General features: G+C 38.0%; 1 protein-coding gene across 1 annotated transcript in view; it reads left to right on the top strand.

Annotated features, from left to right (window-relative positions):
* Positions 1-17,086, top strand: part of PLXNA2 (plexin A2) — a 502,290-nt gene that overhangs the window by 392,516 nt on the left and 92,688 nt on the right. The window contains exons 21-22 of the mRNA XM_089668339.1: positions 1,911-2,053; positions 15,340-15,608. Coding sequence (XP_089524465.1) covers positions 1,911-2,053; positions 15,340-15,608 — 412 coding nt within the window. The remainder of the gene's footprint in view (positions 1-1,910; positions 2,054-15,339; positions 15,609-17,086) is intronic.

The following is a 17,086-nucleotide window of genomic DNA, read 5'->3' as shown; positions in this document are numbered from 1 at the left end:
TCAGAAAAGGCCTGGTCTTCAAAAGTGGCGCATAAGCTTCTAATGTTGGCCCTGAAATGCTGGGATAGTAGAAGCAACCCCTCCAAAGGACCCCTCTTTGGAAAGCAGACACTCCAAGGTATTTGCTAAGGGGCATGGTGAGTATTTTGCAGATCTCATTTGTTGCCACATGTTTTTGGAAAACAAAGAAAAAAAACAAATGTATTTTCTTTTCTTTTTTTTCAAAACCCTGTGATCTTATCTGCAAAATACTCACCATTCCTCTTATCAAATTCCTTGGGGTGTCTACTTTCCAAAAAGGGGTCATTTGGGGGGGTGGAGGTGGTCATTGGATTTTGGGGGCCTATATGTAGCCAGGCTGCCAAAAATGTCTCATGTGGTATCCCCATACTTGGGAGAAGTAGGAGAATGTGTTTTGGGGAGTTATTCCACATATACCCACATATAATGTGTCAGTTTCTAAAAATTTGTGGAAAAAAAATTAAATGTTCCAGGGACTCAACATGTCTCTGCAGAATCCGTGGGGTGTCTACTTTCCAAAAAGGGGTCATTCGGGGGGGGGGGTTGTACTGCCCTGGTATTTTAGCACCTCAAGAAATGTGATAGGCAGTTAGAAAGTAAAAGCTGTGGAAATTCCAATAAATATGCCATAGTTTGTAGATGCTATAACTTTCACACAAACCAATTAATATACTTGTATTGGGATTTTGTTTACCAAAGACATGTAGTAGAATACATCTTGGCCTAAATTTATAACTAAATTTGAGTTTATTGGTTATTTTTCATAACCAAAAGTGAAAAATATTGGGTTTTTTTCAAACTTTTCGGTATTTTAAAATAATGCAGAGGTGATCAAATATCACTAAAAGAAAGCTCTATTTGTGTGAAAAAAGGACATACATTTCGTTTGGGTGCAGCATTGCACGACGACTGCGCAATTACCAGTTGAAATAGCGCAGTGCCGAACAGCAAAAAACTGCCTGGTCATGAAGGGGGGTAAATCTTCCAGAGAGCAAGTGGTGATAGGCAATTTTTCTTTTCAGAAAAATAACAAACATGTCATCCTTACCTGCTCTGTGCAGTGGTTTCACACAGAGCAGCCCTGATCCTCCTCTTCTCTGGTCCCCTACCAGCGCTCCTGGCCCCTCCCTCCTGCAGAATGCCCCCACAGCAAGCAGCTGTTACACAGGCCTGTTAGCAGTTGTTTGCTTTGTTGCCTACCCCTCACTTGGATGTCCCATGGGTCAAACTAAGATCCTGTTTCTCTACAATTAGGAAAACTGGATTTATAGGGGATTTTATGTAGCCAGGATCCAATCATCTGAAAGTATCTGCATGTAATCCATGGACTAAGGTCCTGTGTCCTGTACTATACTCCAAGAAAATGATTTTACAGTTTTACATTTTTGCTATGAGCCTATTGATTGTCATTTTTTTGTCATTACCTATGATTCTGAAGTGATATGCCATGTACAGTACATACTTTTTTATTTTAGGGCAAATGCCAATTAAGCAGAATATTCTAATCCTATTTTATTTATGTACAGACACAATTGCAGTATGTTTTAAAATTAGGTTTAGTTGGTAGCTCCAAATAGTTTATAGTAGTTTGGACAGCAGTTGTATATCCCTAAATGCCTGCTCTATTGAGATGTGTTCTTGTCAGAAAATGCTAATAAAATAGATAAGATTCAATGAGTCATTCACGTGTCATGACTGTATTGTCACCTTAACTCCAGTGCTACAATTTTTTTTACAAACACTTCTCCAATAGCAAGCTACTGCAATAGATGTCAGTCAAAACCACTTTTACCTGTAGTGGTAATTGATTTGTATGCAACTCAAGGAAAGTGTTCCTTTATCCATGCGTGCTATGTTAAATTAATTGTTTCTTTTGCTATGGATTTCAGCTTTTGCGGAACTGCAGACTGACATCAATGAATTAACCAGTGACCTGGATCGCTCAGGAATCCCTTACCTGGATTATCGTACCTATGCAATGCGAGTGCTGTTTCCTGGCATAGAGGATCACCCTGTTCTTCGGGAACTAGAGGTCAGCAATAAACAGTTATTTTTAATGTCTTTATGCTAGGTACTTATCTTGTATTGTATACTGATCTGTATATTTTATATTAGTGGGACCATGCAAGGTTAATAAAGCCATTTGTGTGTGTGTGTGTGTGTGTGTGTGTGTGTGTGTGTGTGTATATATATATATATATATATATATATATATATATATATCACAGATGTGCTTGTGATTACATTTCTTAATCTAACATAAAGCATAGGTTTTATTGGAGTGTGTAATATATATATATATATATATATATATATATATATATATATATATAGTAAAGAAATTGCACACCTCTGCTTTTGTGTCTAGAACGAAAGACATTGGGGAATTTCAGCCATAATTTCTCAGGCTAATGGTGCAGGCTGTTTTCTGTTAACTCTCTGTCTTCGTACAGTTATGGGTCATTGACCCACGGCGATGGACTGCAGCCGAGCTAGGATTCAGTGCAAATATGCTGGTAATGAATTCCAGGGAAAGTAATGGCCTCATATTAAATCTGTCTCATAGGAGGTAGAGATTAGAGGGGGACAGATATTCACATGGGAGAGGCGGTGAGGTGGCTGCACAGAGGTTTGGATTATGCATGAGGAAAATTAACAAGTAGCAAAGGAACAAAATGACACTACTGCAGAATGTTGCTGCTGTCTAAAATGTTATAAGCCTAGGTGCATACAATCTGAGGTTGGGGATCAATATGGCTTTTCCACTTCTTGACGGCTTTGAATTGCTAAATACATTGATTAGTATTTTCTTATTCCAGAATACTTAAAAGGGGACCAGTATTGATCAATATAACTCCTGTTTTCAATCTCATTCTCATATTGTTAGCTACTAGTCATTGCATGCAATTTATTACGCATTTTTTTTCCTAAAAATGTATTTTTCAAGAGAATACGACGTCCTTTCTTCCTCATTAGATCTCCTTACTGGCTAGCATTATCAGCACTATTGCTACCTACACAGAACAATACATTCATTTAAAAAAAAGTTTGTGCATTGGTTCAAATTATTTTTAATGTGCCTCTTTAGCTGCATTGTTGTGCATTTTTACATATGTTATGGTATGTTCTTTTATGCAGTTACAGCACGTGCACTGATTTATGCATTTTTTTATGTGTTTTCAATGGTACTAAAAGTGACATTTCCTACCAAACAATTTGTTTGATCTGAAATCAGTATGAGTTTTAGCTGTCAATCAGCAAACATGTCAGTGCTCAGCCTTTTCAATTATTACCTTGGTGGTAACCACTTTCAAAAGATGTTCTCGGAAGACTTAGAGGCAGTACTTACTCTGTCTAATTCTGTCTGCTGTGAGAGAACCTTTGCCCGAATCCTGACAAGTTTCAGAAATATTCTGGATGACATGTAAGTGTTTATTTCGTTTACAGTTTTTGGTACAATAAATACATTTTTCTGTTACGCTTTAATTTGACCATTTTCTTATACATATATACATATTTTTTAGCTTCTAAAAAGGACTGCCTTATGCTTTTGGAGCACTGATTTAAGTGTTGCCAGAATTGGATTGTTCCTGTGATATGCCCAGTGGTAAGTGTTTTTGTTTTTAAAAAATAGATAATTTTTAATGAACGTGTAAATTTAGCTAGCATGTTAATTTTTAGATATTATAAATGTATTCCTTGCCTGAAATTACTTTTTGAGACTGTTTGATATAAGTATACCTAAATGAAAAGCTATTCCTTATTGTTGCCTATTAAACTTTAAAAGTTACTTTGTACCAAATAACTGGAAAACTATGTTATATAAAATGTGTGTCAGCCTTATTTGGGCTGTTTGATTTGCAGTAGCAGCGACCCATCTGAAGAAGGTGTCAATAACTGTTACATATCTTCTTACAATACTATATAAATTTTACTCATTGCCCACTCTTAATGGAGCACAATTTTCATCATAACCCTTGTTCTATTAAATTGCATAATTTGGTGTAACAGTCCTAGTAAATAGACTTTCCATTAAGTGTTATTGAAGATAGTTAGTGCAGTATAGTTTCCAGGTGGATAAGTGTATCTATATTGTGTATCTATTACCCATGCAAGTCATATTTTTAAAAAATTTTTATAATCTTGATTGCAAGTGGTGACCACGGAATACCAACCGTATCTGGTCCTGATTTATAATGTGATGGTTTAATATAAACCACAGACTAAGCACAAGCAGTTAAAATAAATATTTTTATGTTGTTGTTTTTTTAGTTTATGCTCCCTGATAATTGTAGATGGGGATCAGTTTTAATCTACTGCTTGTTGCTGTGGCAGTTGATTGGAAAATGCCCCCAGAATGCAGAGACTACATGGCTACACTGGAGCATATGAGAACCAGCCACAGATGGTGTAGTATTAGTGCTGCATGGTAATGATTAATAGCAATATTGCTATAATAAGCTGTTACAGCTAACTGGTTCAGGCCAATTTATGAATAGTTTAGCAGTCAGTTTCTGGCTTAAAGAAGTTCTTTTCTTGACAAATTGCATAATCTGATTAACAGCTTTTCACCTCTTTTTCCTTTTTTTATGCATATTCCCCATTTTTCTTATATGAGTTGCTGGAAAAGGGATGCCGCTACCTCTCCATGTTATCATCCAAATGTTTTTTACTCAATTGTCCCTTTCCCTTTTGAGGTAGATGGAGACCTACAGGCTTTAACATTAACTGTTTCTGCAGCTATGGTCTTCACTACTATTTCTGAACTTTGTAGTGTAGTAGATGGCAGGATTTCTAACTGTTGGTAATTCCTCCATAACTGTGGATATCTGTGGAACTGTAACTTGACTTTGATTTCTATGCAGGCTATCCTAGAAAAGCCATACCTATAAATGTTCACAAAGGTGAGGATATTGTTGTTGATTTCCTAAAGGCAAATAGACTCTTAGCTAAGTGAGTTAGGTGATGCTCTGCTGACTTCAATCATCCAATCAAGTGCAAGTAAAAATATAGGGTTTTTTTTCCTTGCATGTGATTTGGGTATTCTTTTCAAAATGAATTTTTAGCAAAATTCCCTTGGAAGATTTATATTACCTTGCAAAGTGGACAGCCTATTTGCCTAAGTTAATCAACCTCATTGTATCAAACAAAATAAACCTTCCTTATTTTTGCTAAAGGACTCTACACATAGAAATTACAGTATGCAATTTCTGCTCTGCTCATGGTGTACTTTTGATGGTGAGAATCTTTTACCTCTATTGTATTTCATGCCATTGTTTGGACACTTGCTGTAGTAAAGATAACAAAAAGAAGTTATTATTTTTTGTTTGCTTTGCAGGTGTCTTGCAACTGGTCCTTCTTATTCAACAATTACATTTGTTGAAACACCTACCATTTGCATGTATGATAAGTCAAGTCATATGAAGTTTGTCTAAAGATACGCTCTTGCCAGTCGCTAACAAGGTCCAGTGGAAGAGATTGCCAAGGTTTTTGGAGGAGATACAACTTTTCCAACTCTGTGGAATCAAGAGACAAACAGCATATCTGTTTGGTTATGCAGCAGTTTATATTTATGCAGCAGTTTAAAATAATGTATGACTATATTAATGACATACTGTACATATATACAAACTATAACTTTATTTACACAGGTACAATGGGCTATGGAAACAGAAAATTCCTTATTTGACCTTGAACTTAATCTGCTGGATTGTTATTTTTTTTAAGACAACCTATCCTACCACAACATAGTTGTTTTTTGGCAACGGGGTCTGTTTGCATTGGTTATCATTTGATATACATAATCTAAAACTGTGCGAAACAGGGTGACAAAGTACTCTTTCAATATTCTAGCAAGCAATTGGTAAATTTTTTAAAATAATTCTAGCAGCCTAAAGTGTTACTAAACCCAGGACCCTGCATTCACTATATCTGGTCTCCCACAGTACACAGAACATAGAAGTGCAATTATTTTAGTAAATATAAACTGGTAAATACCTTTTCTTATCAGCAGTTAGAGCAGTCTTATGACTTCTATCAGTGTCCAGCAGAGCACTGTCTAAAGCTTGTAGAAGGAGTTTTCATTGTGCTCTAGGAGGATGCAGAACCCCTGACCTCTGTCTGGACAGTTCTGATCGGCCCTGTGCTGAGCACATTCACTCTCCCAAGAAAAAAAACTCTCTAGCAATACATACCAAACTGAGCATGTGCAGAGGGACTCCACTCAATATGTCTTATCAGGAGATAAGAGGGGGACACTTGAAGAGGATCAGAGAAGTCAGGCTCAAAGAGCCTTTTTACACAATGCAGAGGATTAACCCTTTAGGGTCCACAGTCAGTATAACAAGCATAATTTACTGCATATACAGACTGATTTTACTGTTGTGGGTTTAGTAACACTTTAATGTTCAGACTGCCATTCGGGTAATAAAAACAGTTTCTTTGCTCAACTTTTTTAGGTTCAGTTTTGAGGAAATGTACAGTCAGGTCCATAAATATTGGGACATCGACACAGTTCTAACATTTTTGGCTCTATACAACACCACAATGGATTTGAAATGAAACGAACAAGATGTGCTTTATCTGCAGACTGTCAGCTTTAATTTGAGGGTATTTACATTCAAATCAGGTGAACGGTGTAGGAATTACAACAGTTTGCATATGTGCCTGCCACTTGTTAAGGGACCAAAATTAATGGGACAATTGGCTTCTCAGCTGTTCTATGGCCAGGTGTGTGTTATTCCCTCATTATCCCAATTACAATGAGCAGATAAAAGGTCCAGAGTTCATTTCAAGTGTGCTATTTGCATTTGGAATCTGTTGCTGTCAACTCTCAAGATGAGATCCAAAGAGCTGTCACTATAAGTGAAGCAAGCCATCATTAGGCTGAAAAAACAAAACAAACCCATCAGAGAGATAGCAAAAACATTAGGCGTGGCCAAAACAACTGTTTGGAACAGTCTTAAAAAGAAGGAACGCACCGGTGAGCTCAGCAACACCAAAAGACCCGGAAGACCACGGAAAACAACTGTGGTGGATGACCGAAGAATTCATTCCCTGGTGAAGAAAACACCCTTCACAACAGTTGGCCAGATCAAGAACACTCTCCAGGAGGTAGGTGTATGTGTGTCAAAGTCAACAATCAAGAGAAGACTTCACCAGAGTGAATACAGAGGGTTCACCACAAGATGTAAACCATTGGTGAGCCTCAAAAACAGGAAGGCCAGATTAGAGTTTGCCAAACGACATCTAAAAAAGCCTTCACAGTCCTGGAACAACATCCTATGGACAGATGAGACCAAGATCAACTTGTACCAGAGTGATGGGAAGAGAAGAGTATGGAGAAGGAAAGGAACTGCTCATGATCCTAAGCATACCACCTCATCAGTGAAGCATGGTGGTGGTAGTGTCATGGCGTGGGCATGTATGGCTGCCAATGGAACTGGTTCTCTTGTATTTATTGATGATGTGACTGCTGACAAAACAGCAGGATGAATTCTGAAGTGTTTTGGGCAATATTATCTGCTCATATTCAGCCAAATGCTTCAGAACTCATTGGACGCCGCTTCATAGTGCAGATGGACAATGACCCAAAGCATACTGCAAAAGCAACCAAAGAGTTTTTTAAGGGAAAGAAGTGGAATGTTATGCAATGGCCAAGTCAATCACCTGACCTGAATCCGTTTGAGCATGCAAACAAAACTGAAGGGAAAATCCCCCAAGAACAAGCAGGAACTGAAGACAGTTGCAGTAGAGGTCTGGCAGAGCATCACCAGGGATGAAATCCAGTGTCTGGTAATGTCTATGCGTTCCAGACTTCAGGCTGTAATTGACTGCAAAGGATTTGCAACCAAGTATTAAAAAGTGAAAGTTTGATTTATGATTATTATTCTGTCCCATTACTTTTGGTCCCTTAACAAGTGGGAGGCACATATGCAAACTGTTGTAATTCCTACACCGTTCACCTGATTTGGATGTAAATACCCTCAAATTAAAGCTGACAGTCTGCAGTTAAAGCACATCTTGTTTGTTTCATTTCAAATCCATTGTGGTGGTGTATAGAGCCAAAAATGTTAGAATTGTGTCAATGTCCCAATATTTATGGACCTGGCTGTATTCAAATGTGTTTTGTACAGACTTTAACCACTTAAGCTTCAGAAGATTTTGCCACCTTCATGGACAGGCCATTTTTTTTTTGCTGTTTAGCACTGTGCTGCTTTAACTGGTAATTGTGTGGTCAAGCAACACTATACCCAAATTAAATTTATATAATTTTTTCACACAAATACAGCTTTCATTTGGTGGAATTTGATCAACACTGGTTTTTTATTTTTTATATATATATATATATATAAAAATAAAAAAAGACCAACAATTTTGAAAAAAAAACAACATTTTTTACTTTTTCCTACAATACATATACAATCAAAAATCAAAAATAATACATTTTGGCCAAACTGTATTCTGCTACATATGTTTAATTAAAAAAATCCCAGTAAGTGTATATTGATTGTTTGTGTGAAAGTTATAGCTTCTACAAACTTTGGTATAAATATTGGATTTTTTTTATACTATTAATGATGATCAATGACTTATAATAGGACTGTGATAGTGAGGTGGGTAGTCTGACACTAACTGACGCTGGGGGGGACTGACTGCCACTGAAATTACCAGTGACATTAATACAGTGATCAGTGATAATAATATACACTGCCACTGTACTAATGACACTGGCTGGGAAGGGGTTAACATCTAGGGTGATCCAAGGGTTTAATGTGTGCCGAAATATGTGTTATATGTGTAAAATGTGCTGCTTTTTATTAATGATCTCAAAACCCCTGTTTTGCAGAAATGAGAAACGGAGAGATCATTCCCTCTGTGCACAGCTCTGTGTTGATTGTCAAAACAGAGCTCTGGGCTGTGATTGTACGCAGCCGATCAGCTGGTCCCGGCCTTGAATCATTGGCCAGGACTTGCTGATAGGCTTCCGCTGTGTACAATCGCATGCGCCTCCCCAAACCCGGTAGCAGATAGCCATGTACGGGTATGTCGCTTTGCCTGTGCAGGCCACCTGTCCACAATAGATTGTGGGTGGGTGGTCCGCAAGGGACAAAATACACTATTGCATACACATGGAACCAAGTGGGGGATGCTGTTGGTTCTTACTACACCTGTATTAAGATTTCCACACCCCACTTTTCCAATATCAGCCTTACAAGGCCTATTTTCAAGCAATCACTCTAGACAGCAAAATACCAAATGGATGCAGCAGTTCTGTTACTCGTGTTTCCAGGGAGTCCTGGTTCAATGGAACTCTGTAACTGCCTAGTTATAGTATGTAAGTGAGTGAATAGCTGCTTTAGTCAGTCTCTGCAGCCAGGAGTTTTACTTCTTGATTGTTTTCCTTTATACAAAATCTAACACAAAACTAGTTTCAGAGTCCCGAGTGAATAGATTAGATGTAAACTCAATCACTAAAATCTCATATATGCTTTACCATGTTTTTGTAGTCTAAAAAATATGTTTTCAGTCTTTTTAATGTGTGGCGTTCATTAAAAGAATACTTTGCTATTTTGCCATGAATATATTTTTGCATGCTTTTCAATTTATGGGGTGATAATTGTCTTCCAGTTACCTTCCTTTGTTGTCAGCCTTTTACATGAGCCCCTGATTGAGTCTGCAAACACCTCTGCTGACACACATTAGGCATACATGGTCTACTGTTGACAAAACTCCAGTACAAAGCAATGATGTGCAGACAACACTGGAGAATGTGCATGTAGACAGAAAGTGGCTATAGAGTGTCAGGAGGAGATCAGCAGCACAGCACTGAGTTGCACAAATTATTTTAAAAAATGTGAAAGTATAGTGTGAAAAAAAATCAGTTTATGATACACAGTGCTTAACAAACTAAATATCATCCATTGAAGCAGATCCTATTAGAGCTCATGGTAGTTATACAAGAGAATGCTGATTACTTCCGTCCGAGACTGCTACTTCTGTATGTACAAAATTTTAACGTGAGAGCATGTGTGTCATATAACAGTTTCTTTTACTGTAGGTTATACAATTGTAGTGCACTTTGTATTTTCACGCTTTTTTTCTTTTGAGTGGGCATATACCTATGCAGCTGTGTGTAGTTTCCAACAATATTATTAAATGTAATTTTTAACCACTTTATTACTGGGTGTAAAATAAACTTACCACACTGTAGCAAAAATGAGATTGATGAAAAGGTTTATTCAGTAGTGATGTTTTAAATAGACAAGAGTTCCTGAAATTGCTGGCAGTCATGCGGACTAACATAGAAAAAAGAAGACCTCATGCAGCATGAGAACAAAAGGCATAGCATTTGTTGCTCATGGCAGCCATTTCGTTTCTAGTTAATTTAAAGCACATAGTTATTGACTGTGATTGGCATCAAGCACTATAATTACCTTTTCTGCTGTGTACATTCAGTAATGCATATGTTTTTGTATCATAGGCATACAAAACATAATTGATACAGGTGAAAAATATTACTTATTATTTGAACACAAACCAACTTTATTTTCCACTTTAGGTTCTAGGTTCGATTTAAAACTACACATCACAAGTAGTTCTTTGTGACATCATCTTTTTAAAATGGCTTCCAATGTATTGCTATTTTGGTGACAGCCAAAGCCCGGTACCAAAATCAGTAGCTGAGCTGAGAATAGTGTAATTAATTCCAATTGTGGCTACAGAGGAAATCCATTGAGGGTATCCATGACATCATTAGGATTCACTATAACCTCTGTTAGTCAACTTGGAGCAAGGGAAAATATATTCAGATCTGACTAGTTTTCTTCTGCAGCTCTAGTCACTGCAAACTGACATGTAATAAGTGACCTGTTTCTGCAGAGGTGCATGTGGGAGGGTGGATCAGCCCCTCATACAGAAGAAAGTGGAAAACAAACTTTTACGCTTGCATACTAGAGCCTACACTGGGAACTTTTTCTCAATCAGCGGCTGTAGTCAGTCAGCTGCTGCTGCTGATCAGTGTATTCTGACAGTTGCGGGTGCCAGTGGAGGAAATTCCACCATTTACAATGTTTTTGTTTTGTTAAAAAAAAAAAAGGTAGGATAAACAGATGTAAACAGAAAAAACAGTCCGTTTTTGTATCCATTTGTGTTTACTTTATATTCACATCAATCCCTGCCCTCAAGGAGCGTACAATCTAAGGTCCCTAGCTCACATTCATACATTCATATACTGGGGCAAATTTAGACAGGAGCCAATTAACCTACCAGCATGTCTTTGGAGCGTGGGAGAAAACCAGAGTACCCGGAGGAAACCCATGCAAGCACAGGGAGAATATGGAAAATCTAGGCGGAGGCAATGCCATAGTTGGGATTCAAACTGATGACTCCAGTGCTGCCAGGCAGAAGTGCTAACCACTACACATCTGTTCTGTCCCATGGTTAGTAGTAGGGTTAACTGTCAGTGCCAAATATATATAGTCATTATAAATTCTACATGAATGCATTTCAAATTTGTGCAAACACATTTGTACCTATACATGTGTCAAACACCAAACCATCCGAAACGTAAGGTTAACACACTGGCCCCAAAAGAGCAAGAGAGAATGAATACATTATATGTTTAACGAGAGACTATAGTATACTCCAAAGACATGCTGGTAGGTGAATTGGATCCTGTCTAATTTTGCCCTAGTATGTGTATGTATGAATGTGAGTTAGGGACCTTAGATTGTACGCCCCTTGAGGGTCAAGGACTGCGAATGTACAATATATATGTAAAGTGCTTTGTAAATTAACGTCACTATATAAGTACCTGTAATAAATAAATATTTTAATCAGTTAATATTTTGATTGTAGCTTTGTAGCTTTACATGGCGTCACATGTAAGGGGTAGGGGGATATGTGAAGACAACAAAAAAGAAATTTTTATCCTAAGAAAAAATGTGCCAGCATGCTGTTCAGCAAGAAAACAAATTCCCTTTCTGAACATGGGAGGACAATATAAAAGTCCACAGAATCATAAACAGGCTGCCACCACTCACAAATGATAGATTTGTGAAAGGCTCACACCCCTTACTCCTTGAGACTGAAAGTTTTGCTTTCCAGCAGACAATGAGAGAGTACATAGCCTTTCACAAAACACACACGGTGCTTTCTTTAGCAATTAAACAAAATGCTGAAACCAGTAACTTCACCTAAACTGGGGATTTGGGCAAGCCTTAAAGCAATCAAAAAACAGCTTAGTAATTTTAATTTTATATTCAGTGTCCCGAAAAGCAGGTGGTGTATATACAGTATACACCATTTTTAAAAAGTTTCAACAGACAATTATGCAAGCAGAACAGCTATTTAAAATAAAAGTGTGGACCCCAGAATAAGAACAGTGGCTGGATTTAACACCTCTGCTATACACTGTTAGATTTCAAGGTTGAGTTGCCTGCTCCTCTAGACTCCTGTCAGACAAGTGATGCCGGGGGTTGTATGATAGATAATTTCTACAGGCAGGTTTACATTTGGAAAAAATACCCCCATAACTGTGCAGTATTATTATTATACAGTATTTATAAAGCGCCAATAGTTCGCTCAGCGCTGTACATTACAATGGGGGACATAACAATACAATACAATACAGAACATGAGGGGATCGAGGGCCCTGCTCTTTCGAGCTTACAATCTAGGAGGGAGGGGATGGTGGCACAGGAGGAGAAAGCTGTGGGGGATGGAGTGGTAGGAAGAGTGGAGGAGGTTGGCAAGTTAGCAGGGGGTGGGGTAGGCTTCCCTGAAGAGGTGGGTTTTCAGGGTGCACCTAAAGGAGAGGAGAGTAGGTGATAATCTGATGGGTTGGGGCAGGGAGTTCCAGAGGATGGGTGACACCCTGGAGAAGTCCTGGAGGCGGGCATGGGAGGAGGAGACCAGGGAACTATAGAGAAGGAGGTCTTGTGAGGCGCGGAGTGTGTGTGTTGGGTGGTACTTGGATATTAGGTCGGTGATGTAGTTCGGGGCAGTATGGTGGACAGCTTTGTACGTCAGTGTTAGGATTTTGAATTTGATCCGTTGCGCAATCGGAAGCCAGTGGAGGGATTGGCAGAGGGGGGTGGCGTAAACGGAGCGGTTGGAAAGGTGAATGAGTCTGGCAGCCGTATTCAGGATCGACTGAAGCGGGGATAGCCAGTGGCGAGGCAGGCCAGTAAGGAGGGAGTTGCAGTAATCGAGTCGTGATATGATGAGGGAATGGATGAGCTGTTTAGTGGTTTCTGGGGTTAGGAACGTGCGTATTTTGGCGATGTTGCGGAGGTGGAGTCTGCATGAAGTTTGTTAAAGATTGGACTTGGGGCTGGAAGGATAGGTTGGAGTCCAGAATGACACCAAGTACTCTGGCCTGCGGGGCGGGTTTGATTGTGGCGTTGTTGGACATGATGGAGAAGTCAATGGGGGGTGGTGTGCGGGCTGGGGGGGAAGACAAGGGGGAATATATTGCATTTGTGTGTGCTAAAGATAACTTATTGTACTATTTACTGAAAATATGTGTTTACTAAACATGTGATATAACAAATTGTAATGACCACTATTTTATTCTCCAAGGTCTCTACTTTTAGAAAATATACTAAAAATATTTGTAGATTTTAACTAGTTTTTTCCTTAAAATTTGCATTTTAATATGCAAAACCTTTAAAAATAGCTGTGGTAGATAAAGTGGTTAAAGACCAAACACAAATCCATGTGAAACTAAAGGGACCCACATTTTACATAGCTCTACCATAACCCAAGATTTATGTGAGATGTTTTTTTTAAACATCTCTACTCGATCATCCTTTATTTTTTTCTGTGCTACAAGCAGACAAAAGTTATAAGTAGTTTATGCCTTTCTGAATTGTGATAAACAAATGTGTATCAATGGACAGGATGAAAGGCAATACAGTACATTAATCCATTTGGCTGTTAGCTATTACTTTAGCTAAAACTGTTAACTCAAACTGGTTAATCATCCCTGCTGTGAGCGCATTTTTAAATATTTAAGCATATCAGTTCACAAATGTCTGACACAGATCACCCTCTGGCTGCTGCTTCTCATCTTGTGATTTGCTACTAAAACACGAATCCCTTTTGCAGGCACACAGCAGGGCCATTAATTCCCACTGTGTCATTTCAATAAAGTTAAAAAAAGCAAGTAGTGCTGCGTGCTTTAAAAGAGCATGGGACCGCCGGCCAGAACATCCTGCCATTTCACCGTGCAGGAAGAGTGAACCAGCCCTTAGTAAATGCTTTCTTCTGCCTACAGATGACTGGTGACATTCTTTCAGTCTAGGCAATTTAATTTGCCTGAAGCTCAAAGAAAACTTTTTAATGACAAAAGGTGCAGTTTTTATTAAAGAAACTGATTACTGTTGGATGTATATATAAGAATGGTAAAGTGGTAAAGATAGATAGATAGATAGATAGATAGATAGATAGATAGATACAACTGTTTGAAGTTATTAAATGGTATTTTATCTACCTATTTGATCAACAATCACCTTTTGCTTTTGTGGTGCTTCAGCAGATAACCTTGTACCCTTCCGTGGAATAATGATCTTTGGGCTGGTCATGCACTTGTAGAATTTTGATCAAATGGTTTTGTTTTAGGAATGTTTGTTCAATTTCCCAGTTGTTAGTGGGTCAAACTGATGGTTGTTTTTGATGAGAAAATCCAAGGATCAGAATGGAAAATGTATTTCAAACTAACACATTTTTTTATAGCGTATGTAGTTTTCATAAAGTAAAGTCGATTCATTTAAAAAATCAAATGTTTAACACAAATAAAATGTTTAAGTACTTTGGAAAAACATTTTTCAAGTCATCAAATGTACTGAGAATTTTCAGAATGATGTTTGTACAAAAACCTGCTGGTGTATGGCCAGCTTACTTTCTGTCATACGTTTCTGTTCATTGTATAATCACAGTGTAAAACTAGTTTCTGCTGTCTGTAAAGCAGGGTATACGTGTACTGTTTTTTTTTTTTTTCTATTTAATGAAAAATAAAACTAAAATTGCCAACATCCACACAAGGATGTGGATGCAGGGACCTCCCCCCTGTGCTATTATATTCCTGACTTTGGGGACTCTTCAGGCTTCTGTTGAACAGACAAGGATACACATGTACCAAATTACGCTGAACCTGTTGAATTTCTATTCATGTATACCCATTTTAAGATTATGCTGTTTGAAGGCTACTTGTTCAAATCTCAGACTCTATTTAATGTTGTAACATTTTTGATGATTACAGCTGACTTCCAGAATGATCATTGTTAATTATGCAGTTTTCTGTTTCCTTTTTAGGTGCCAGGCAAAGGACAGCAGAATGTGGAGAAAGCTTTGAATTTGTTTGCTCAGCTGATCAACAACAAGATTTTCCTGCTAACTTTTATCCGCACTCTGGAGATGCAGCGTAGTTTTTCCATGCGTGATAGAGGGAACGTGGCTTCTCTTATCATGACTGTTCTACAAGGAAAGCTGGAATATGCAACAGATGTTTTGAAACAGCTACTATCTGACCTAATTGAGAAGAACTTGGAGAACAAGAATCATCCCAAGCTTCTGTTGCGCAGGTAACATTTGCAAATCCAAATGAAAACATTTACAGTCAGTGTCATGGTGCAAACAGTGTTCTGTCACTGATATGGTTGCACTTAGAATCCCAGGGCATTTAAAAATGCAATCTGTGGTGAAGGTGCTTTTTTTTTTCCTTTTTAGCAATGAAAAATAACAAAATGATTTTTTTTAAGTATCTTATCCTTCATAAGAACCTTATTAAGGTTGTGTGAAGTCTTAGCTATCATTTAAAATGTGCTGAGAAAGAATAGTTTCAGTGGGAGGTTCTGTCATACATATTTATATCCTAAAGAAATAATTAGCATTTCTCTATCCACAAATGCTTAAATCTGAATGAACCCTATTGTTATCTGGATTTAGAATAGAAATGATATGTGCCCCGTATTCTAATATAAACCGTTTATGAAAGATATTGGGGAGGCTGTCTTAACTGGTTTCTGGCCTGAATACTTTGCGTCATTGACTCAAATCAAGATAGGGTAGCAATAGCAGCTTCCATGTTTCTCTCATGACATGTTGCTTTAAGAAATCAGTGTTATATTTTGTAGGTTTTCTGCTATACTGAGTAGATAAATGATTTGAGAACACCTGGGATGTCCTGACAATCCTTGCTTCTAAGTGACATTGCTGAGCCCTGCAGGAGTCCATGTTCTACTGTGAAATGCTTTTGATGCGAATTTTATCTACAACGTAATGTCTTTTTCATTACGCACTAGTAGAAAATTCACTCAGAAGTACATTTTCTTGATGATGGACATGTATAGGGATTGTCCATAATGACCTACACCCCCCAAACTTAAACCCAGCTCCAGCTGAAATAATTTTTAATGTGTTGTTTGTTTGTTTGTTTATTTGTTTGAAATGTGGAAAAGAGTTTGGGAAGGTGAAACCTCTCTCAAATTCAGATCTGGGTTGCTTAACTCTTTTAATATTAGCACCATCACTTACCCACTACCCCAAATATTGTTCCCAGTAGTAATCAACAAATAACACAGGCTGGAAATGTTTGCCTTCCATCTCTTCTGATTAATATATAATAAATACTGTATATAAAACATTATGTAGCCTCTACAGAGATCTCGCCCGACACACAGGTGTCATTAGCATACCTCCAGGCCTTGTGGTCTTGAGCAGTCTTTGGACCGTGGGGAACTTCCACTATCACAGCAACAACACAAAAAAGACACTGAGCATAAGCCTTGGGGATTTCCTATTTCCATCTTAATACCACTTATTTCACTTGCTTGTTGTTTAAACACTTGCCTACCGGGCACTTATACCCCCTTCCTTACCAGGCCATTTTTCAGCTTTTAGCAATGTCACACTTTGAATGACAATTATGCGGTCATGCAACATTGTACCCATGACATTTTTATCATTTTTTCTTACAAATAGAGCTTTCTTTTGGTGGTATTTACTTGCCGCTGGGGGTTTTATTTTTTGCGCTATAAACAAAAAAATAGCTAAAAAATTT

The sequence above is a fragment of the Staurois parvus genome, unplaced genomic scaffold, assembly GCF_062004578.1.
Source record: "Staurois parvus isolate SC_StPar_1 unplaced genomic scaffold, SC_StPar_1.0 ptg000056l, whole genome shotgun sequence".
NCBI lineage: Eukaryota > Metazoa > Chordata > Amphibia > Anura > Ranidae > Staurois > Staurois parvus.
Note: the sequence above shows the minus strand (reverse complement) of the source record. Positions and strands in the feature narration are given on the sequence as shown.